Here is a 17861-nt window from a genome sequence, read left to right as displayed (position 1 = left end):
GAATTCTTCCACTTCATGCAAATGAGTTAATTGGTATAAATCTTTAGTTTTCATGCAAATGCTGTGGTTGCTGGTGGAAACGCCTGCGTGGACTCTGCTGAGATAGATCAGGAAATGGCCCCCACCTGACAATTTTGTATGACCCACAAAAGAGGTGGTGGTGGATTTCATGCTGCAGAACCAAATGAATTGGTCACTGCTCTGGCGAGACATTTGCAAAGATTACTTGGGGGCAAAGGCTGGGAAGAGAGGTGAACGCAGCATTTCCACTGTCTGAATCAGGGATGGTTTCTTGGAAACCTGTCATTGACAAAGCCAATTATGGAGAGGTAGAATGTCAGCTCTGACAGAATGAAATCAATGCATTCTGCGTGCATGAGTGCGTGTGTGTGTGTGTGTGTGTGTGTGTGTGTGTGTGTGCGCGCGCGTACACTGAAACATACATGCACAGGTGTTTAATGAATTTCTGCTTTGCTAGCTGGTTCTATATTCATAAATGTGTATTTTTATAAAATCTACATCTTATATTTGCCCATCCATGTACACACACACACACACACACTCCTGATTATGCTTCATTTGGGTGAAATTAATTAGCGTATTAAAAAAGAAAGCTGTTGGCTGCCACTATATTTTTTTCAGAAGGGAAGAGCTTGAGGAACCAGAGATCCCTCCTGGCTTTGCCTCTGCCTCACTTTCCTTTCAAAGCACCTCAGACTTGGGTTTCCAACTTGTAAATGGAGATTATTAAATTAGCTTCGCCAGTGGTTATCAGGGAATCACTCAGAGGTTCCAGATTCTTTGCCTTGCTGTGGTAGCTCCAGTGAATTATAATTGAGGAGTAGAGGGCTGGCAGCTAGCAGAGAAGGCAGATAAGGCCCTGGTGGTTTTGATTTACTGGGTTTATCCCCCCCCCCTTTTTTTTTCCTCCTTGACTTTGGTTTTTTTTGAGTGGTTTTGTTGTTGTTCAGGAGCGAACAGCTATTCCATGTGAAATCAAGTGTGTCTTCTGTAATATTTGTGTTGAGGGCTCAGCCAGGCCTTCTGTTGGCTCCTCGTTCTGCCCTCCCCTTAGGGGTTCCTTCCAATAAGTTCCAAAGAAGGCATATGATCGATTTCCCTGGCCTGGCCCTTGGGAAAATGGAAAATCAAGACCACAATTAGATACGGTGTCACATCCACTAGGGTGGCCAGAGTCAATAAGGTAGACCACAAGACATGTGGCGGGAGTTAGAGGAAGTGTAACCTGCCTTCGTTGAAGGCAGCAGCTTCAAATTGTTTAGGTATTTTGTAGTACAGTTTGACAGTTCCCCAAAATGATAGACATAAAGTTACCATGTGATGCAGTGATTCCATTGCTAGGTATATGCCCAAGAAAAATGACTGCATAGATCTCTATAAAATCTTGAACCTCAACATTAAAATTAAAATTATTCAAAAAATTGAGAGTCCAGATATCTACCAGTTGCTGAACACACCAATGTCATACATCCCTAAATTGGAATATTCCTCAGTCATGGGTTAGCTATACCATTATTTCATGTGAAAGATGCTAGTTTTGAAAGATTGTATTTTGCATGGCTCCTGTATATGAAATATCCAAAATGGGCAAAACCAACAGAGACAGAAAGATTAGTGGTTGTCAGGGTGTGTGAGCCTGGACTATGAGAAGTTACTGTTCGTGTTCATGAGTTCAGTGGGCATTTCTAAAATTAGTGGTGGTTGGGGAATTCTGGCTATATTAAGAGCTAGTGGATTATATGCTAGAAGGGTAGGTTCTATGCTATGTGAATTATCTTAACAAAGCCATTGTAGCAAAACCCAGACACATGTGGCGATTAGAATTCTGGGTTCTTCCGTTGCCTTTATAATGTGCTACAAAAAGATCAGCGTGCACACAAATAGCTTGTCAAAGTTTGCCTCCTCCATGCCGTTCTGTTCATTTCATTGGTAAGAGAGAGAAATCTGTGTGTGTTGCTTGACTATGTCATTTTCTTTGCTACAATATTTAGATAGGGATAAGGTTAAAGAAGTTGCAGGAAGCCTTGAGGGAGAGGCTGGCTTTGAGGAATTTGCATCCTTGACTGGTACTGGAGTAATTGGGACACGTAATTGGGAGCTGGAAGGAGGAACAAAGTCAGGCATGGTAGCACACACTCATGATCTCAGCACTGGGGTGGTAGAGGAAAACTGAGACAGGTGGATTCCTGGGGCTTGCTGGTCACCAGCTTAGCGTTTTGGAGTGTTTTGGGTGGACTCTTGGCCAACAGAAGACCCCTGTCTCACAAAACAAGGTAAACAACACCCAAGAGCACCCCCCATCTTTACTGGAAAAAAATTCACATGTGTGAAGTTATATAAAATAACTACAAATAATGATACTTTTTGTGTTTATGACTCTGAATCAGAGAGCTTTAACAACAATGAACTTATCTCCCTGTGAAGACTTTTGGGACCACATTTGTTTTAGTGGAAAACTGTTCTTACTCCTAAAGATTGTATCCATGGTTCTTTTTATGACCTGTTATGATTTTGTTGTTATTTTTCTGTTTTGCATGATTTAAGAACTTAAAAAAAAAAAGGAACTTGTCAGCAATTGTTAAATCTGGTAATATTTCTGATTAGTTGTGTGGATTTTATATATTTAATTCTGTAAATGTTATCATGGTCCATATTTAGAGGTCTGCGTGTGTGTGTGTGTGTGTGTGTGTGTGTGTGTGTGTGTGTGTGTTTGTGTGTGTTTGGAAGAAGAGGCTGGGTCTGTGTGTCAGCATCACCAGCATGCTCACCTGGTAGTCTCCAATCTCCTAGATGATTTGACATGTGTCCCTTATATAAACCAGTGTTCTCTAGGCTGTAGCTGGTGAGTGGGTTTATGGGTTGGAATCCAAAGGCTGATGACCTGCTGTGTTTGCTGCCTGCAGGAAGATCTGTCTGCACTGCAAGTGTCCCCAGGAGGAGCACATGGTGACAGTGATGCCGTTGGAGATGGAGAAGACCATCAGCAAACTCATGTTTGACTTCCAGAGGAACTCGACCTCCGATGATGACTCGGGCTGTGCTCTGGAAGAGTACGCCTGGGTTCCCCCGGGGCTGAAGCCTGAGCAGGTAGCCATCTTCCCATGCCTTTAGCTTCAGATGTTGTCTTTCCAGCATTTCCACACCCCACACTTGGAAGGGAAAGGTCGCTCTGCTGATTCAGGGTTGTTTGGCAGTAAATGAGTTAAAGATGTCCTGGGCCTCCATGGGAAATGAAGCTGAGCCTAGAATAATCCATCACTAATCCATTCTGTCTTTTCATTGTCAACCATTTGTAGACTGTCTAGAAACATCTTAGAAATGGTGAATATTAGACGTTATGTTTTGGGGTGTGGGGAGAAGTCCGATAGCGTCAACATGAGTTGTCACATTCAGATTCTTTCAAAAGGAATCAAGGACTTGCCTTCTTGGTGGTGTGTGCTGTGTTTAAATATTAAACTTGACCTTAGTTTCTAAAGACATTGCTCTTCCCTGAGATATTCCTGGCACTCGCACGGGCTGTAAACATTGCTGGCCTGATGAGAATATCTCTTGTCTTTGCTTCTCTCTGGTTTGCATTTTTCCCAGTGATACCCAGCCATGGTCTTGCATTCCATGGTCCTTGGTGTTTTCTCTCCCAGAAATCTGCAGTCAGCCTGACAGCACATCTGTAAGCGGGACCCTCTTAGCATCTCCCTGATAATGACTTTCAGAGACAGGGAGAATCTGAAAAGTGTTAACTACCATTGTCTTCCCCCCAACCATTCAATTGTTGAGAGAGCGCTGTGTCTGCCAGAGTATTTAGAAGCCTAAACAGCATGACGTTGTGTCAGAAACTTTAAGTGTGATAATGCTTTCAGGAAAAGTACTTTGTAATTAAGACCCAAGAATCCACTAATAACCGGAGAAGTGGTTCTTCTACTGTCTCTCTGATTAGCCATTTTCCATTTTCTTTGTCCATTGTCCTACTTTCATTTCTGTTTCTGTGATAAAGTACTCTGGGGGGGGGGGGGGTAAGCCGCTTTGGAAAGTAAAGGTTTATTTTAGTCTGCAGTTCCAGCTCACACTGCAGAGCTGTCTCTGTGGCAGAACTTGAGACAGCTAGTCATATCACATCAACAGTCATGAGCAGCGAGAATGGATACACTCATGCTTGCCTGTGCTTAGCTCAATTTCCCCACCCTTATGCAATTCAAGACTCTGCCTAGCAAAAGGTGCCTCCCTCAGTGGGCTGGGTGTTTCCACACCAATTAGCTTAATTGAGGCATGCCCACTAGCCAACCCAATGCAGACAATTCCTCATTAGGACTCTTCCAGGGTGACTCTAAATTGTGTCAGCTTGACAATTAATGCTGTTCCATCCAAATTGATGTACCAAAATGGCATATAAAATTGTCTTTTAGGTATGTCTAGTCAGAGAAATATTGTATAAATGTAGGACTGTTTTTCTCATATAAATTTAGAGTTTTTGCAATGCTAGAGGTTAAACAAAAAACCTTGTATACTCTAGGTAAATGTTATACCCCTGTGCTATAATTCCAGTCCATGAGTTTATATTTTCAGCTGAAATAGTTGAGGATCTAGAATTTTATTTCTGCAGAAATACAATTGCATGGAGTGGAGCACTGCCCATTCTCTTCAGACAAAATCTGCCCTTTGCAGGTCGTCTCAGTTTCTGCTCTATCCACGTCATCTTCCCACTTTATGTCCTTATATATTCTTCAACCTTGTGGTCTCCCTTCTAATCACACAGAGAAAAAGAAAGTATCTTGAACAAGAAACGGCAACAGAAAACATTTCCCGTGAGAGTTGAAGACTGCTTTCTAGGGATATTGGCCGAGCCACCTAAAGGTGCTGTCCTATAGCTTGTGGGCTGAGATTATGTGTTTCTTTTCCTCTGTCTAAAGACTGCATTGTTGAAGAATTTCTTTGAAAAGGAGAGGGTATGTGAATTTTTCTAGGTGAATTTATTGGGTAGGGTGCTGCTGACTGAATTTTATTGGCATAGCTGTTACTCTGATCTATTGAGCCTGTACACCTGGGTAGATCTGGGAGCTTGTTTCCCTGCTTACCTCACTTCCAGTAACTTCCATGTGGCCCATCATGCTTGCTGCTGAATGAGGCTCTGGATTTTCCAGTGTTCCTGCTTAAGCAGATTCTTCTGGAAGACCGCTAACAATCTTCAGCGATGCTCAGATTCCAGGAGAAAGTTCTACTTGTGTTGATCCAAGAAAACAGACAGTTGTAGAAGCTAGGATCCTGATTAACCCAGCGATTCTAATTGAGAATGACTGTGGGCCACTTGACTCATTCAGCTGTCTTGAGAAAAATGTAAAATTGAAGTTTTTAAATGTATTTTGAAGGAAAATGATGAGCACCCTTAAACAAATGGTTGGAATTGTGCCAATTGAAAGAGTGTTCCTATCTCTTGTGATTGTTCATCAGGAAGTCTTCCTTATTCCCAGCACTTATGAAACCTCTGTGATGCACAGAACTAGAAAGGAAAACTGCTCCCCAGAGACAGAATATCAGGGTTTTTGAAGGGTTCTGTATTTACCCAATAAAATGTGAGTCTACTTTTTAAAGTCTTTGAAGAGGTCATGTTGAACGATAAACATAGGTTCCAGGTTTAAAAATTTGAGCTCTTTTAAAGTTTGTTATTTACAAAGATATTTATGGGCATAAAGATTTTTAAAGGCTGTCTGGTATGCACTTAGATTAGAAAGAATGTGATGCCTAAGTGCCTTTTTCTTAACAAAAGTTGGGCTGATGCCAGGCGATAGCGGTGCACACCTTTAATCCCAGCACCAAGGAGGTAGAGGCAGGCGGATCTCTGTGAGTTGAAGCCAGCCTGGACCACATAGTAAGCTCCAGGACAGCCAGGCCTACACAGTGAAACCCTGTTTTGACCCCCTCACTAAAAAAAATAAATAAAAAATAAAAATGTTCTGGTGGTTAATATCATGGTAGTTGTCTATGATTTGAGAGAAACCATTTTCTATCAAGAGAAATTAAGGTGAATATGAAAAATGTTTTGTGCTAGAGGCAAAATATTAAAGACTAATTAGGGTGGAGAATAATATACTTTAATTTTGGTTTGAAATCTTTCCTCCCCATGATCACGAGGCCAATGGGATACCTTCAGCTAATGTTCTTTATTATTCTTTCTCTTGAGTAACTCCTACAATTTAATAAAATGTGTGTGAAATTCATCTCACATTTAGAGACGTATTCTTGAACATGGGCATTTAATTTCATAAAAATCGTCAAAAACACTCTTTCTTAAACTAGTGTGAAAGTCGTGAGAGGGTGGTCGCCTGGTGGCTTCAAATGACTCAGAACTGGTGGCAGCTGTTCCGGTCCTCTGCTTCAGCTCCCACTGTACTAAGGTGTCCGTGTTCTTTGGAGAACCCTGGGATAGCCAACCAGAGAGCCGCAGTCTACCCTTAGGAGGCCACTGGGAGTCAGTTTCAAGGCTCTGGTTTTTGTTCAGCCTCAATTAATAATTGGAGCCATCTTCTATAAATGCTTTGTGACAAGGTTACAATAGATAATCATGAAGAAGCTTAAATAAAACGAATAACGAGATTTCTCACTGTTGGCATTTCTAGATGGATAGTTCTCATCTTAGGAGAACTTCTCTGTATTAAAGAATGGCTAGCCTGAGTCATCACGTCCACCTACAGGTGTCAGGTGTGTTTCTTAGTTGAGATAGCCAACTATGTCTTTAACATTGCCGCATTTTTAAAGAATGAAATAGCCATTGGATGAAAGTGATATCAAAAGTTGGAGTGTGAGGGACTGAACAGATGGCTCAGGGGCTAAGAGCATTTGTTGCTCTTGCAGACGTCCCAGATTCTGTTCCCAGCATCCATGTGGTGGCTCACAAGCATTCATAACTCCAATCCCAGGGAATCTGACCCCCTCTTGTGACCACTGAAGGCACCACGCACACACATGGTAATATACCTATATGTAGGCAAAATACTCATACATAAAAAAAAAAACATGTCATGTAGCTGTAGATATACAGAAAGATACTTGGAGTGTATCTCACCAAGACCCTGGTTCAGTTAAGGCAAAAGAGGATGACTGTACTTAACACATATTCATTTAACACACATTATACTTTGGCTCCTGCATACCAACTGCTGTCTTGTAATACGGCCAAGTGCTGGTAGAGTACTAGGCCCACTGGGTGGAGTACTAAACCGACTGTGTTTGAGGCTGTCTTCTCCACTAAGTCAAAACCAAAATTGGAATTGGGGGAGGGGCTGTTGTGAGTTGTTCCCCAGTTTGGAAATAGCTTTCTTCCTCTTGTTATTAAAGGAAGATATATAGTCCAAATAAAAAAATGGTGGGAGCCAAAGAGATGGGACAGTGATTAAGAACACTTGCTTCTCAAGTATGAGGACCAGAGTGTGGTCATCTGCACACACGTATGTATCTATACTCAGACATGCACATAAATAAACAAGATAAGACAGATATTTTCTAAAAGAAAATAGGAAGCCTCTATAAAACAGCAAATGAAAATCAATTCCACCAAAAGGAGAAAATTATATCCTAAGCTTTTTAGTGTGTTCAAGTATCCATGTACAGAGAGAGAGCTGTCCTTTTATGTTGGTTTGGATAAAAATGTGTGATGACCTTCTCCACCTTCCCTAATCCGACTCTTGCCTTTCTTGATTATGACCATTTTCCTATATCAGCTTACTTCAAAGCTAACTCTCTTCTGTCGTAATTAGGTTTCCCAGCATCTAATCTGAAGTGTCACCCACCACTAGGAGGCTGAAACATTTGGAAGTATATTTTGGGGGTTTAGGGGGAGTAAGTTCTCTAAAGGACTGGCAGATTCTACTGGTCTATGACTAGGACTTTGCAGTACTGAACGGCTTAAAAACTGTCAGATGACCTAGGACAAAGGACAATGGCCACCACTGATGTCAGGAGCTCGAGGTTTGATTTGATCACTGCTTTGTTAATAGTTTACATCTGAGTGGCCTAAAACAGCAGTAACTGTGTAGGTCTTGGAAACAGCCCTTCTCCTCTTCTTAAGAACAGCCGTGTAAGCTACTCTAAGGCATTTGTTCACTGTGACAAACTGCCCTCATGTGAGGTTCCAACTGCACATTCTCAGGTGAAGTCTGAGACATGGCAGTGTTGTTTGTATTATTTCATCCTTGAAAAATTTGAAGAGACCCTCAGCTTCCCTCTACCTCCTGAATGTCCTCTTCATTGGCATTTTTGATACCCCTTGTGTCCATGACAGAATCTCACATATAAATATGCCAAATCCTCAGTCTCCAAAAGTTAGTAATCTTCCCTTGACCTTAACTTTGTCCTAGTGCATAAAATAGAAATTCAGTTATTTTTTCCAGATTGTTCCACATTCTCTTCAGACTATCCGAGCAAGAATGAAAAACAGATGCCAGGAGTAATTGCCCATTTTTTTTTTGACTTTTGAAGCACTCTTCCAATGAAAAATAAAACACCCCAAACTTCCAGAGATGAAGTGAGTTAGTTGGTTTTGACCTTCATGAAATTATCTCTATTGAAAGATAATAAATCCCCTTTTTTCCCATTTCCATGCTCACTGCTTATGCATTAAGCATTGGATTAAATATATGCCCTCCGGGACATCTTGACCAGTCTATGATTCAAGATCTGGGCCCCAGTTCTGAACTTTGTAACAAAATCTTGGAACTTTCCTTAATGTCTCAAACTCACAGTTGGATATTTATTAGTATCATGATTTGCTCAATATTTAGCTCCCCTGGCTTGACTCTAACTCTTGGGTGGGCAGAGATCTTGCCTGCTTTGTTCTTTCGGGGACCCACTGCAACAGCAGCCTACAGCACAGCTCCTGAGAGAGTGTAGGCACCAAGCAAGAAGTTGTTAAGAGTTGGGCTGACAGGCGTTCTCTGCAGAAGGAAAATATTCATGGATACATCACGTCAAAAAGATGACATTTGTCTTGTTTTGTTTTTTCCCCTAAATGAGATATTGTTTCATATCACCAGTTTCCATTCCCCGTGCTTCCTCTGAATAGATGTGCTCTAAGCAGATTCCTAGCCATCTTAATCACGCTAGATGTTTGTTAGGCTGCACAAAGGCAGGAGAGGGTAGCATGCTGTACGACCTCTGCTCTAGTGCAGACCTGAATCAGCACTGCTGGCTCCAAGACCAGGGGTCTGGAGCAGTGGGGGAGGAGCTGAGGGCTGGCACCAGATTGCCTTTCCCAACCCAGGCATCATCTGTGTCTGAGTCAGTCCCTGGAGCTGCAAAGCTGTGGCCTACAAAAACAGCAGCCCATACCAGGAGCCAGTCTAGCCTTTGAAGTCAGGCACATCTGGACTACTGACATGTCACTTTCTGACCTCAGGAAAGTTGTTCAGCTCCCAGGAGCCTCTGTCCCCACTTAAAGCAGAGAGGACAGTGGCAGTGGCAATGTTACTTGGCTTTCAGTACAGACGTGTGTGTTCGCCACCATTTTTCGTGGGCCTGTGTATGTGAGTGCATGTTCATATATGTGGGTGCACACGTGTGAAGTTCAAAGGACAACCTTGGGTGTCAATCCTCAGACGGAATTCACCATGTTGTGTTTGTTTGTTTGTTTTTACAGAGCTTAAGGAGGCTAGACTGGTGGAGCCACCCCTAGGGATCCACCTGTCTTGGCTTTCCCATTGTTTAATTCTAAGCACTTGCTACCATACCTACCACCACATACACCTTTTCAGTGTGTTCTGGGGATTGAACTCAGGTTTTCATGCTTGCAAAACAAACACTTTATTGATGGAGGTATCTCTCTAGCCTTCACCACCATTTACAATATTATTACCTTTTAGGTTTTTGTACAAGTATCTATTATATATTGAGGATACTCCCGAACCATCCTCTCTTTTCTTGCCTTCTCTTCTTCCTGATAGTTCTCTTTGTCTCCTAGACTGTCTTCTTTATGCTCTCATGTCTTATGATTTTATGTGCCTTTATAAAACCTAGGAGTCATAAATGAGAGAAGACATATAACAGTTGTCTTCTGGAGACTGGTTTAATTTTATGATCTCCCGTTCCAACCTTTTTCCTGCAAATGACATAACTTTATTCTTCTTTATGGCTAAAAAATTCCATTNATTTAGCAACAGTTTGTCAAATTTGCTTCGTGTGAGTTCATAGGGGATATGCATGCTGATTCTGCACATTTTAAACTTTTCATGTCCCACACACTTATATAATTCCATTTTCCTTATCTGTTCCTTTGCTGTAGGATAAATAGGTTGGCTCCTTAACTTAACAATTGCAAACAGTGCAAGGATCTCTGTGGCTGACTTGGGGTCCTTTGCAAGTCCCCACCGTTTTTTAGGAACCTTGCTTTGTCTCCACTGAAGAAGTGAGTAAAACAAGGCTTCGAGACGTTAAATAACTTGCAGGTAGCCAGCCCCTGGAACCAGCATGCTCAGACCTGTCGGTTCCAGGACTAGCCTGGCTCTGAATGAAGACTCGTGAAGCACATAGACATTGCTCAATCAAATAGTTGCCTCTTTGCCACCCTTCTTGGAAGAGGGTATCTACTAAATGACTACCCTGCGCTGAGTTGGCTCACAGAGGCAAAAGCAGTGTTTGGCTGTCCAGGAAAGAGCAAAGCTAGCTGAGGCTGTCGGAGAGGGACTAACATAGATGTTATAGGGGTCTGGTTTCTTCTCAGTTTTCTCAGAGGCTGTGTCGCTCAGCATCCCTCTGGAGTGTGCCACAAGCCTGACTCACAAGGGCTTTCATGGAAAAACGTCAAGTCCTCCCAGTCCGGGACTCTCCTCAGATGCTCTGTCTGAGGTTGGTTTAAAAATATTGATGTCCTCAGAGTGAGGTCATCTAGGGTTGCAAGAATGGATTCTTTCTCTCTAGTCATTTAAAGAATAAAAAGGCAGGAAAAGCAAGGTCTCAGCACTCAGCCAGAATTTACTGAAAGCAGAAGAAAAAAAATGTGTGTGCGCGCGCATGCAAGACGGGGGGAGCACAAAAGCACACCAAAAGACAGACTCCCCGAGGTGAGGAGGTGACCCAGAACTGATATCTGAATCTTCTTAAAGGATCGGGGTTTTGTTTTTTGATGTTTTTTTATGTTTGAGAAGTGGATGAATTCTCATTCTCCTTCAGAATAGGAAGCCTACCAAGTCTTTGTTTTGAAGGAGAAGAATCAGAAAGCTGGCCATCTTACTAAATGTTCAAGTATATTCTTTTACCTATATAATCTTATTTCGCTGATGTCTGCCTGACAGAGAGGTGACTCCTATGACTATACAACTTAATGCTGGTCATCTTCTCTGACCCCACTGTGCCTGAGTTGCTTGGACCAGGACCCAGGCAGAGCCACCTGAGTCTGGAATACCCAGTGCCTCAAGCAAGCTTCAGGACCATCTGTAGGACCAGTTTTCATTAAGAAGTGAAAACTGCCGTCCACCTTTCTTGATGCTTATAGTCTTGGCTTCACACCCTTGAAACCTACAGAAGCCAGTCCCTGGAGCATTCCCAGTAGGCTACTAGGAAGAATATTTACACACTGTTCTGGGTGGAGGGAAAATAAACAGGTCAGCCGGAGATGTCTGAACTAGCCCCCTATTTACCCTGTGACCCCTGTGTAGCAATTGTCTTTAATGGCTGGTCATTGAGATCCTTGGGACCATTTCACTCAGTTTTTCTCCCTAACAAAATGTGTAAAGAATACATGGAAGCATGTGCTAGAAAAATGATGTAGAAAAGGAATGGCTATCGGGCTTTTTGATTATTAATTTATTCCTTCAGCTTCAGATATTTATTGTATACTAACTGCGTCTCAACCATTGTTTGGGCACTATGGGTGAAATAATTAAAAAAATAATTAAAGTTCCCACTGTACTGTACCTGCAAGGATGATGAAGGGAAATTAAGAAACAAATACATGATCAAAACGACTCCAGATTATTGTTTTTTCTTTTTCTTTTTTTTTTTTTTTTTTCGAGACAGGGTTTCTCCGTAGTTTTTGGTTCCTGTCCTGGAACTAGCTCTTGTAGACCAGGCTGGCCTCGAACTCACAGAGATCCGCCTGCCTCTGCCTCCCCGAGTGCTGGGATTAAAGGCGTGCGCCACCACCGCCCGGCCAGATTATTGGTTTTTAAGAAAGTGTGCTGATATTCATAATTGTGAACAGTAGTGTTGGACAACGCCCCATGTTTCACACATTGTATCTCATTCAAACTATACAAGACTAGGGACTGATTCCAATGTCATGAACATGGTCCTAGGTGTCGAAAGGTTGCTTCCTTTGCCCTGATCCCTGAGGCAATGGCAACTGAGTTGCTGCTGAATGACATGAAGAGATCTGCTTTGCTACATCAGCCTGACTTGTGTGTTCCCCGGAGTGAAGCTAAGAGATGAAACCAAACTGGCACTTATTTTATACAAAAGCATCTGAGGAGAATGTAGAAGGAGACTTTGAGGAGAAGTGAGTGAAGCCCACACAGTGGCCAACTTTCGCCAAGGCATCCAGGGGCCCGGGGGTTAATAGAACAACCGATAACACTCATTCAGAGTGGGCTAGGGGAGCCCTGAAGAGCCACTGCCACATGCAAGATTTGTAGCAGGCAAACACTTACCCTGTCGCCTTTCCCACCTTCTGAAATATGACCCTATTCTAGGGAGTCCCACATTTTCTTCTTCACTCCTGGAAGTTGATAGCCCAATAATTTCAAGTGCATGTTCACTGTTGAGAACCAGACGGTGCATGAACAAACCATGGTACTCCATCCCCCTTATAAATGTTGAGATTCAGACATGATCAGCAAACAGATCAAGAAGCTAGTAAACCCAGAGCCGGGTCTACAATCTATATCTGTCCCATTCCAGGGGCCATCAGGACTTCCTCCTCCTCTCTGCCTCTCCCTAGGTGCCGTACCCAGGATATGAGATGTCGTGAAAGAGTAGAGCAGTGTGTTTCCCACCAGCTTTCTTTCTGTGGGCCAGAAATTTCCCCTAATCTTGTGTTGGCCGTGATGACTAAAGAGTTTCCCCATCATTACAGGAAGCAGCCTACTCCTACCCCCCAAGACGTGTCCCTATTGTCAGTGTCTTGTTTGTCTTTGACTCTTCACTGTCTCTCATCCCATCCTGACTCTACTTCACCCAGACTTTCCTGTTTCAGGTCCAGGGTCATACATCTGGGCACCGGCAGTGATAACTCATTCACCTGGGGCATGCATGCTGAGTGCCAGCCATCTTCCCAGCACTTTCCTAGTGGCTAGAGGAGGGCAAGGACAAAGACACAGTGTCTCTACCCTTATGCAGGTGGCAGTCCACTGGAGAATACAGATAGATTAAACCTCTGTGAAAATTGTCATTAGACTTGCCGTCCATTTCCAGGATGATGTTATCTCATTATTCCAGCAGCGCAAGCTGAGCTCCAGATGAAACTCCATGGCCGCAGTGAGCTGCATCCTTCTGCAACTGAATGGATAGATTCTGTTCCCCCAAAGCTGTAGTTCCTGTTTGGGCTTCACTGTCAATTCACCCCAATATTTTCAGTATGATTCCAGAAATGAGTGGGTAAGAAAGGCCGCCAAGCAATCTCCTCCGTGATTCTCAGGAAATTAGTCACATGAACAGCGTGTGTTTATCTTGGCTCCAGAGAGGCCCTGATGTCATCGGATGAAGATGGGAAATATGCGTGGATGTGCAGCATTCGATACAACAGCCAGTTTAATAAACTTGTTTTCAACAGAGTTGTCAGGGATGGGGCTAGAACCTGGGTTTCAGGCATTAAGGCCTCTGCCAGGTGAAGTCAGCTACGGCATGGCCAGATTCTGCCAGCAGGGACTTGTCAAGGCTCATGTATAGAATGTGAAGCTCAGGGAGGCCAAGGAGCATTTGCAAGGGCAGGATGGAGCCTGCTGTTGGAGTTCGCACTCTCAATACAAATAACTCTGGCCTTCTCCGTGCATATGTCCTCAGGTGCTGCAGCGTGGGTGTGGGCCCCTGGAGTTGGACTTTCTATGTGAGTTTATAGCTGGGCACACTCTTTGCTAACTGGGCAGTCTGTCCTGCTTGGGGGAGAGCTGCCTTGTTCTCAGGGTGATCTGCTCAGTCTTAGGGTTTGTGGATATGTTAGCAATAGTGGGACGGGTAGAGGAATTACCATCCACTCATCAGACAACTAACTCCTTCTTCATCTTTCAGGGTCTTGCTGTGGTTATTTGGGGTTTGTTTTTGTTTTTGTTTTTTGTTTTTGTTTTTTGTTTTTGTTTTTTTTTTGAGACACGGTTTCTCTGTGTAGCCCTAGCTGACCTAGAACTTACTTCGTAGACCAGGCTAGCCTCAAACTCAGGGATCCTCCTGCCTCTTCCTCCAGAGTGCTGGGATTAAGGGCCTGTACCACCACTGTCTGACTCTTCCTCATCTTTCTACCTGTTTGTCTGTCCATCTATTCATCCACTCTAGCATTTAACTATTCCTTCAGCAGTTGCTTATTAAGCACACATTATATGCGATCAATTAGCCTAGATGGTTCCTTTCTGGATGCAACGTGACCCCCCAGTCTCTGATTTCACTTTATGTACCATAGTGAACGTTCTTGCTCATGGAAGACCCATACTGACTCTAATCTTTCGTCTTATTTTATGTAGTTTCTAACTCCTAAGTGCCTGTCCTTCTGAGCTGGCCTGGAATCCCTCTAGGCTCGTAGCTTTGACATTTGTCTGCTCTGTCTTCAAATCCTGACTCCTGCTACTATCTTATATTGACCAATTTGCCTTCATAGACTTCTAATTCATCTTTGGGAAGTAAGAATGTCATCACCTAGCTAAGCATGGTTATAAGGATTCAGAGAGGCAATGTCTTAGGGACTGACACTTTCAGAATGACTGCTGTTTCTAACAGTAGAAGGTGGGAAACCACTCAGATGGCTGTCAGCAAATGAGTGGATAAATGAGTGTTACAGTTGTTTAAGATGCTACTGTTTAAATAAAAGGTGGCAAAACTTTCATATATACAACAAGGTGAATGGATCTCATATCATTATGCCAGATGAAAGAGTGAGACAAAAACGGCACATGCACTATGATTCTGTACATCTAAAACTCTGGATAATGCAAATTGATGGCGACAGCAGATTAGTGCTCACTTGTGGGTCAGGTGATAGGGGAAGGAGATAGAAAACAAAGAACAAAAAGTCCAACCTTCGGGAGGTAATAGGTGGGCTCACCGTGTTGAATATGCTAATACTAATATGAGGGTGTACCCATGTCAATCTAGTTGTAGCTGTAATTTAAATATGTATAGTTTGTTATATGTCAAATACCCTGGCAAGTAAGGAGAAATTGCTCTTCAGCAAACAGGAAGGCACACCAATGGGGTCTTCCTAAATCTCCGTGACTTGCCTTGGGAAGTAATTGAGCCTTCTGGCCAATTACTGTCAGAATGATCCACTCAATATTAATTATGCACAGTAAAAAGAGGAATTGGAGGCAGAGACTCAACAAAATCTAAATGGATGGTACCAGAAACTCAGCTCCACAAACTTGCTTATTTCATCATCTGTGAATTCCCAAGGGTCGTGTGATATGTAGTTGGCACTCGGTAACTAACGGTTCTAGCTATTATGGGATGGAAGTTAGGGAGGCTGATTAAGACTCTGCAGTCCCATCTTGCTCAGGAGAGTTGATTATTCCAGAAGTTTCACAAACAAAAAGAATGAATCCATAGCCTGGGGGCTTGGATGAGGCGGGTCTGCCACATTACAGGCACACAGTCTGTGTACAGTCTGTGTGTTGCACAGGGCAGAGGAGCTATGGGGAAGTGACACTCACTTCGGCTGTGGTGGCCTCAAGAAGAGTATCATTTTACAGATGACACCTCACAGCTTACCCAGCTGTGATGCAGGACTCCTTCCACCTTCACTGGGCATTTCCTTTTTCTCACTTGTAATTAGAAGGCTCTATATCTCAAACTTACATAAAAGCCTAGCAGTAGCTTACAACATTGACTTCCCTGCCTCCTTGAGGTCCCTGGGAAACTCATTTTCAGCACTGGGCAAAGAATCCTACAAATAAAAGGAGATGATGCTTCCATGCTTGCTGGTGTTTCTCAAGGGGCTCATGGTTTCCTCCAGAATCGATGGCCCAGACTGAACTCACATTTTTAGTCTCTGTTGCACGATCCATCTTTCAGCAAATTGTTGTAGGCATCACAGCCCAGAACAGAGAGGCTTGCAAGGAAGGACCTGAAATGCCTGTGTGTGACCAGCCAAGAGTTCATCTTGATGACGGATGGGCTGTAAGAAACTGCTCTGCTGAGATACGGCCATTGCACCGTCCTTCTGCTATAGGTCGGCTGTAAAACATGGTCTTGGATCAGCCACACTGGGAACCTCCCACGGTTCTGCCTCTCTTGTGCTACACAGTATTTATGATTCGAGGAAGTTACTTTTTCCTTTCTAATCTTTATAGTGAAAATGAGGAAGGAGCCTTGCCTCATGGAATAACTAACTGATATCTGACATTTCAAGAACCACTAGAATTATTATTTCTTGGAAATGGTCAGCAGCTGATATGAAAACATTTTTCTAGGCAAGGCCTAACTGAGGAAATAAAACTAAGATTAACGTCTCAAATTCTCATTCAGGGGTAGCAGAGTAAGGACAATAGGATTCAAGGATATAAACAGAGAGATACAGAACAGAAACTACATAGCCCAAGCCTTGCATCTGCCAGTCAAGATAGCCTCCCAGAAAGTACAAGGCATGCCTAACTGTCAGGCTGTCAGAGGTAAAGGACAGATAACTCACACTGACGTTCTTCTTGTGACATCAGGGCCAAGACTTCAGTTTCCAATGCTACCTGCACTGTGAGGATATGAAATAGGTCTTTCCTATTCGTTGTAAAGCAAGAATAAGCAAGGCAGTGTTCCCAGTTCATAGCATGACAGCAGTAAGAGATCGTGAAGAATAGCGCTGTTGCAGCAGTTCCAGAACCTTCAAGATATTTGTCCTTTTGATCTACCAAGGCCATAGAGACACATCTCACAGTCATTCTAGCTGTGTATCTCTGTGTGCTTCAGCTTTTCCTTTGCCAAGATATTTTGGGATGCTTGAAAGTTTATGATTACATTACATTTTAAACAGATTGTTATTTTATTTTGGAACAACTATATTTTTTTTCTTTTTTGGCAGTAGTAAAGATTGAACCTACACCTCAGGCATGCAAGGCAAACTCTATTCCACTGAGCTACAGCCTCTTTTTTTTTCATTTTTGTTTTTGCATTTAACTTATTTTAACATGAAATTAATTTTTATAGCTTAAGGTTACTTATTGACACATATATTAGGAATTCTTACTGAATGCTGGCAGCTATTGCAGAGTAATCAGCAAGTTGCATCACTTACAGCCTTCTAATGGCCACAGTTCTCCTAATTAGTTAGAACATTGTTTTTGATGTTTTTCCAGTTATATTTGCTTAAATGCTATTTTGCACAGTGTTAACATGACACACTGTCTTTCCTTTGGTGAAAAACCATAAGACTAGACTCTTTTGATCCTTCATTTTCTGTCTCTTAAGAGGAACTCTGTAGGTAGCACATGATAGATGCTGCATTTTGATTTTAAATAAACTCTCGATACCTGTCATTCACGTGTAGGTAGACATTATATATTTCTATTTATTCAGATAATGTACATAGTAAGTGCTTCCGGCTTATTTTGCCTTTTCTCATACAACCCCCCCTTTATTTATTTTCTTGACTTATTTTTTTGAAGTCTTCCCGTTTCTCTCATCTCCTTTGCCTGACACAAAACTGTGATATGTATTTGTATTCTTGAAGC

The 17861-nt window shown here is 42.6% G+C and overlaps 1 protein-coding gene across 5 annotated transcripts in view; it reads left to right on the top strand.

The window, feature by feature from the left end:
- Window positions 1-17861, top strand: part of Prickle2 (prickle planar cell polarity protein 2) — a 327904-nt gene that overhangs the window by 242613 nt on the left and 67430 nt on the right. For all 5 annotated transcript variants that reach the window (XM_050160238.1, XM_050160237.1, XM_050160241.1 and 2 more), the window contains one exon: window positions 2925-3108. In XM_050160238.1, the coding sequence (XP_050016195.1) occupies window positions 2925-3108 (184 nt within the window). The remainder of the gene's footprint in view (window positions 1-2924; window positions 3109-17861) is intronic.

This window comes from Alexandromys fortis, unplaced genomic scaffold (genome assembly GCF_014885135.2).
Source record: "Alexandromys fortis isolate MF-2015 unplaced genomic scaffold, M_Fortis_MF-2015_v1.1 scaffold_111, whole genome shotgun sequence".
In the NCBI taxonomy this organism is placed as follows: domain Eukaryota; kingdom Metazoa; phylum Chordata; class Mammalia; order Rodentia; family Cricetidae; genus Alexandromys; species Alexandromys fortis.
Note: the sequence above shows the minus strand (reverse complement) of the source record. Positions and strands in the feature narration are given on the sequence as shown.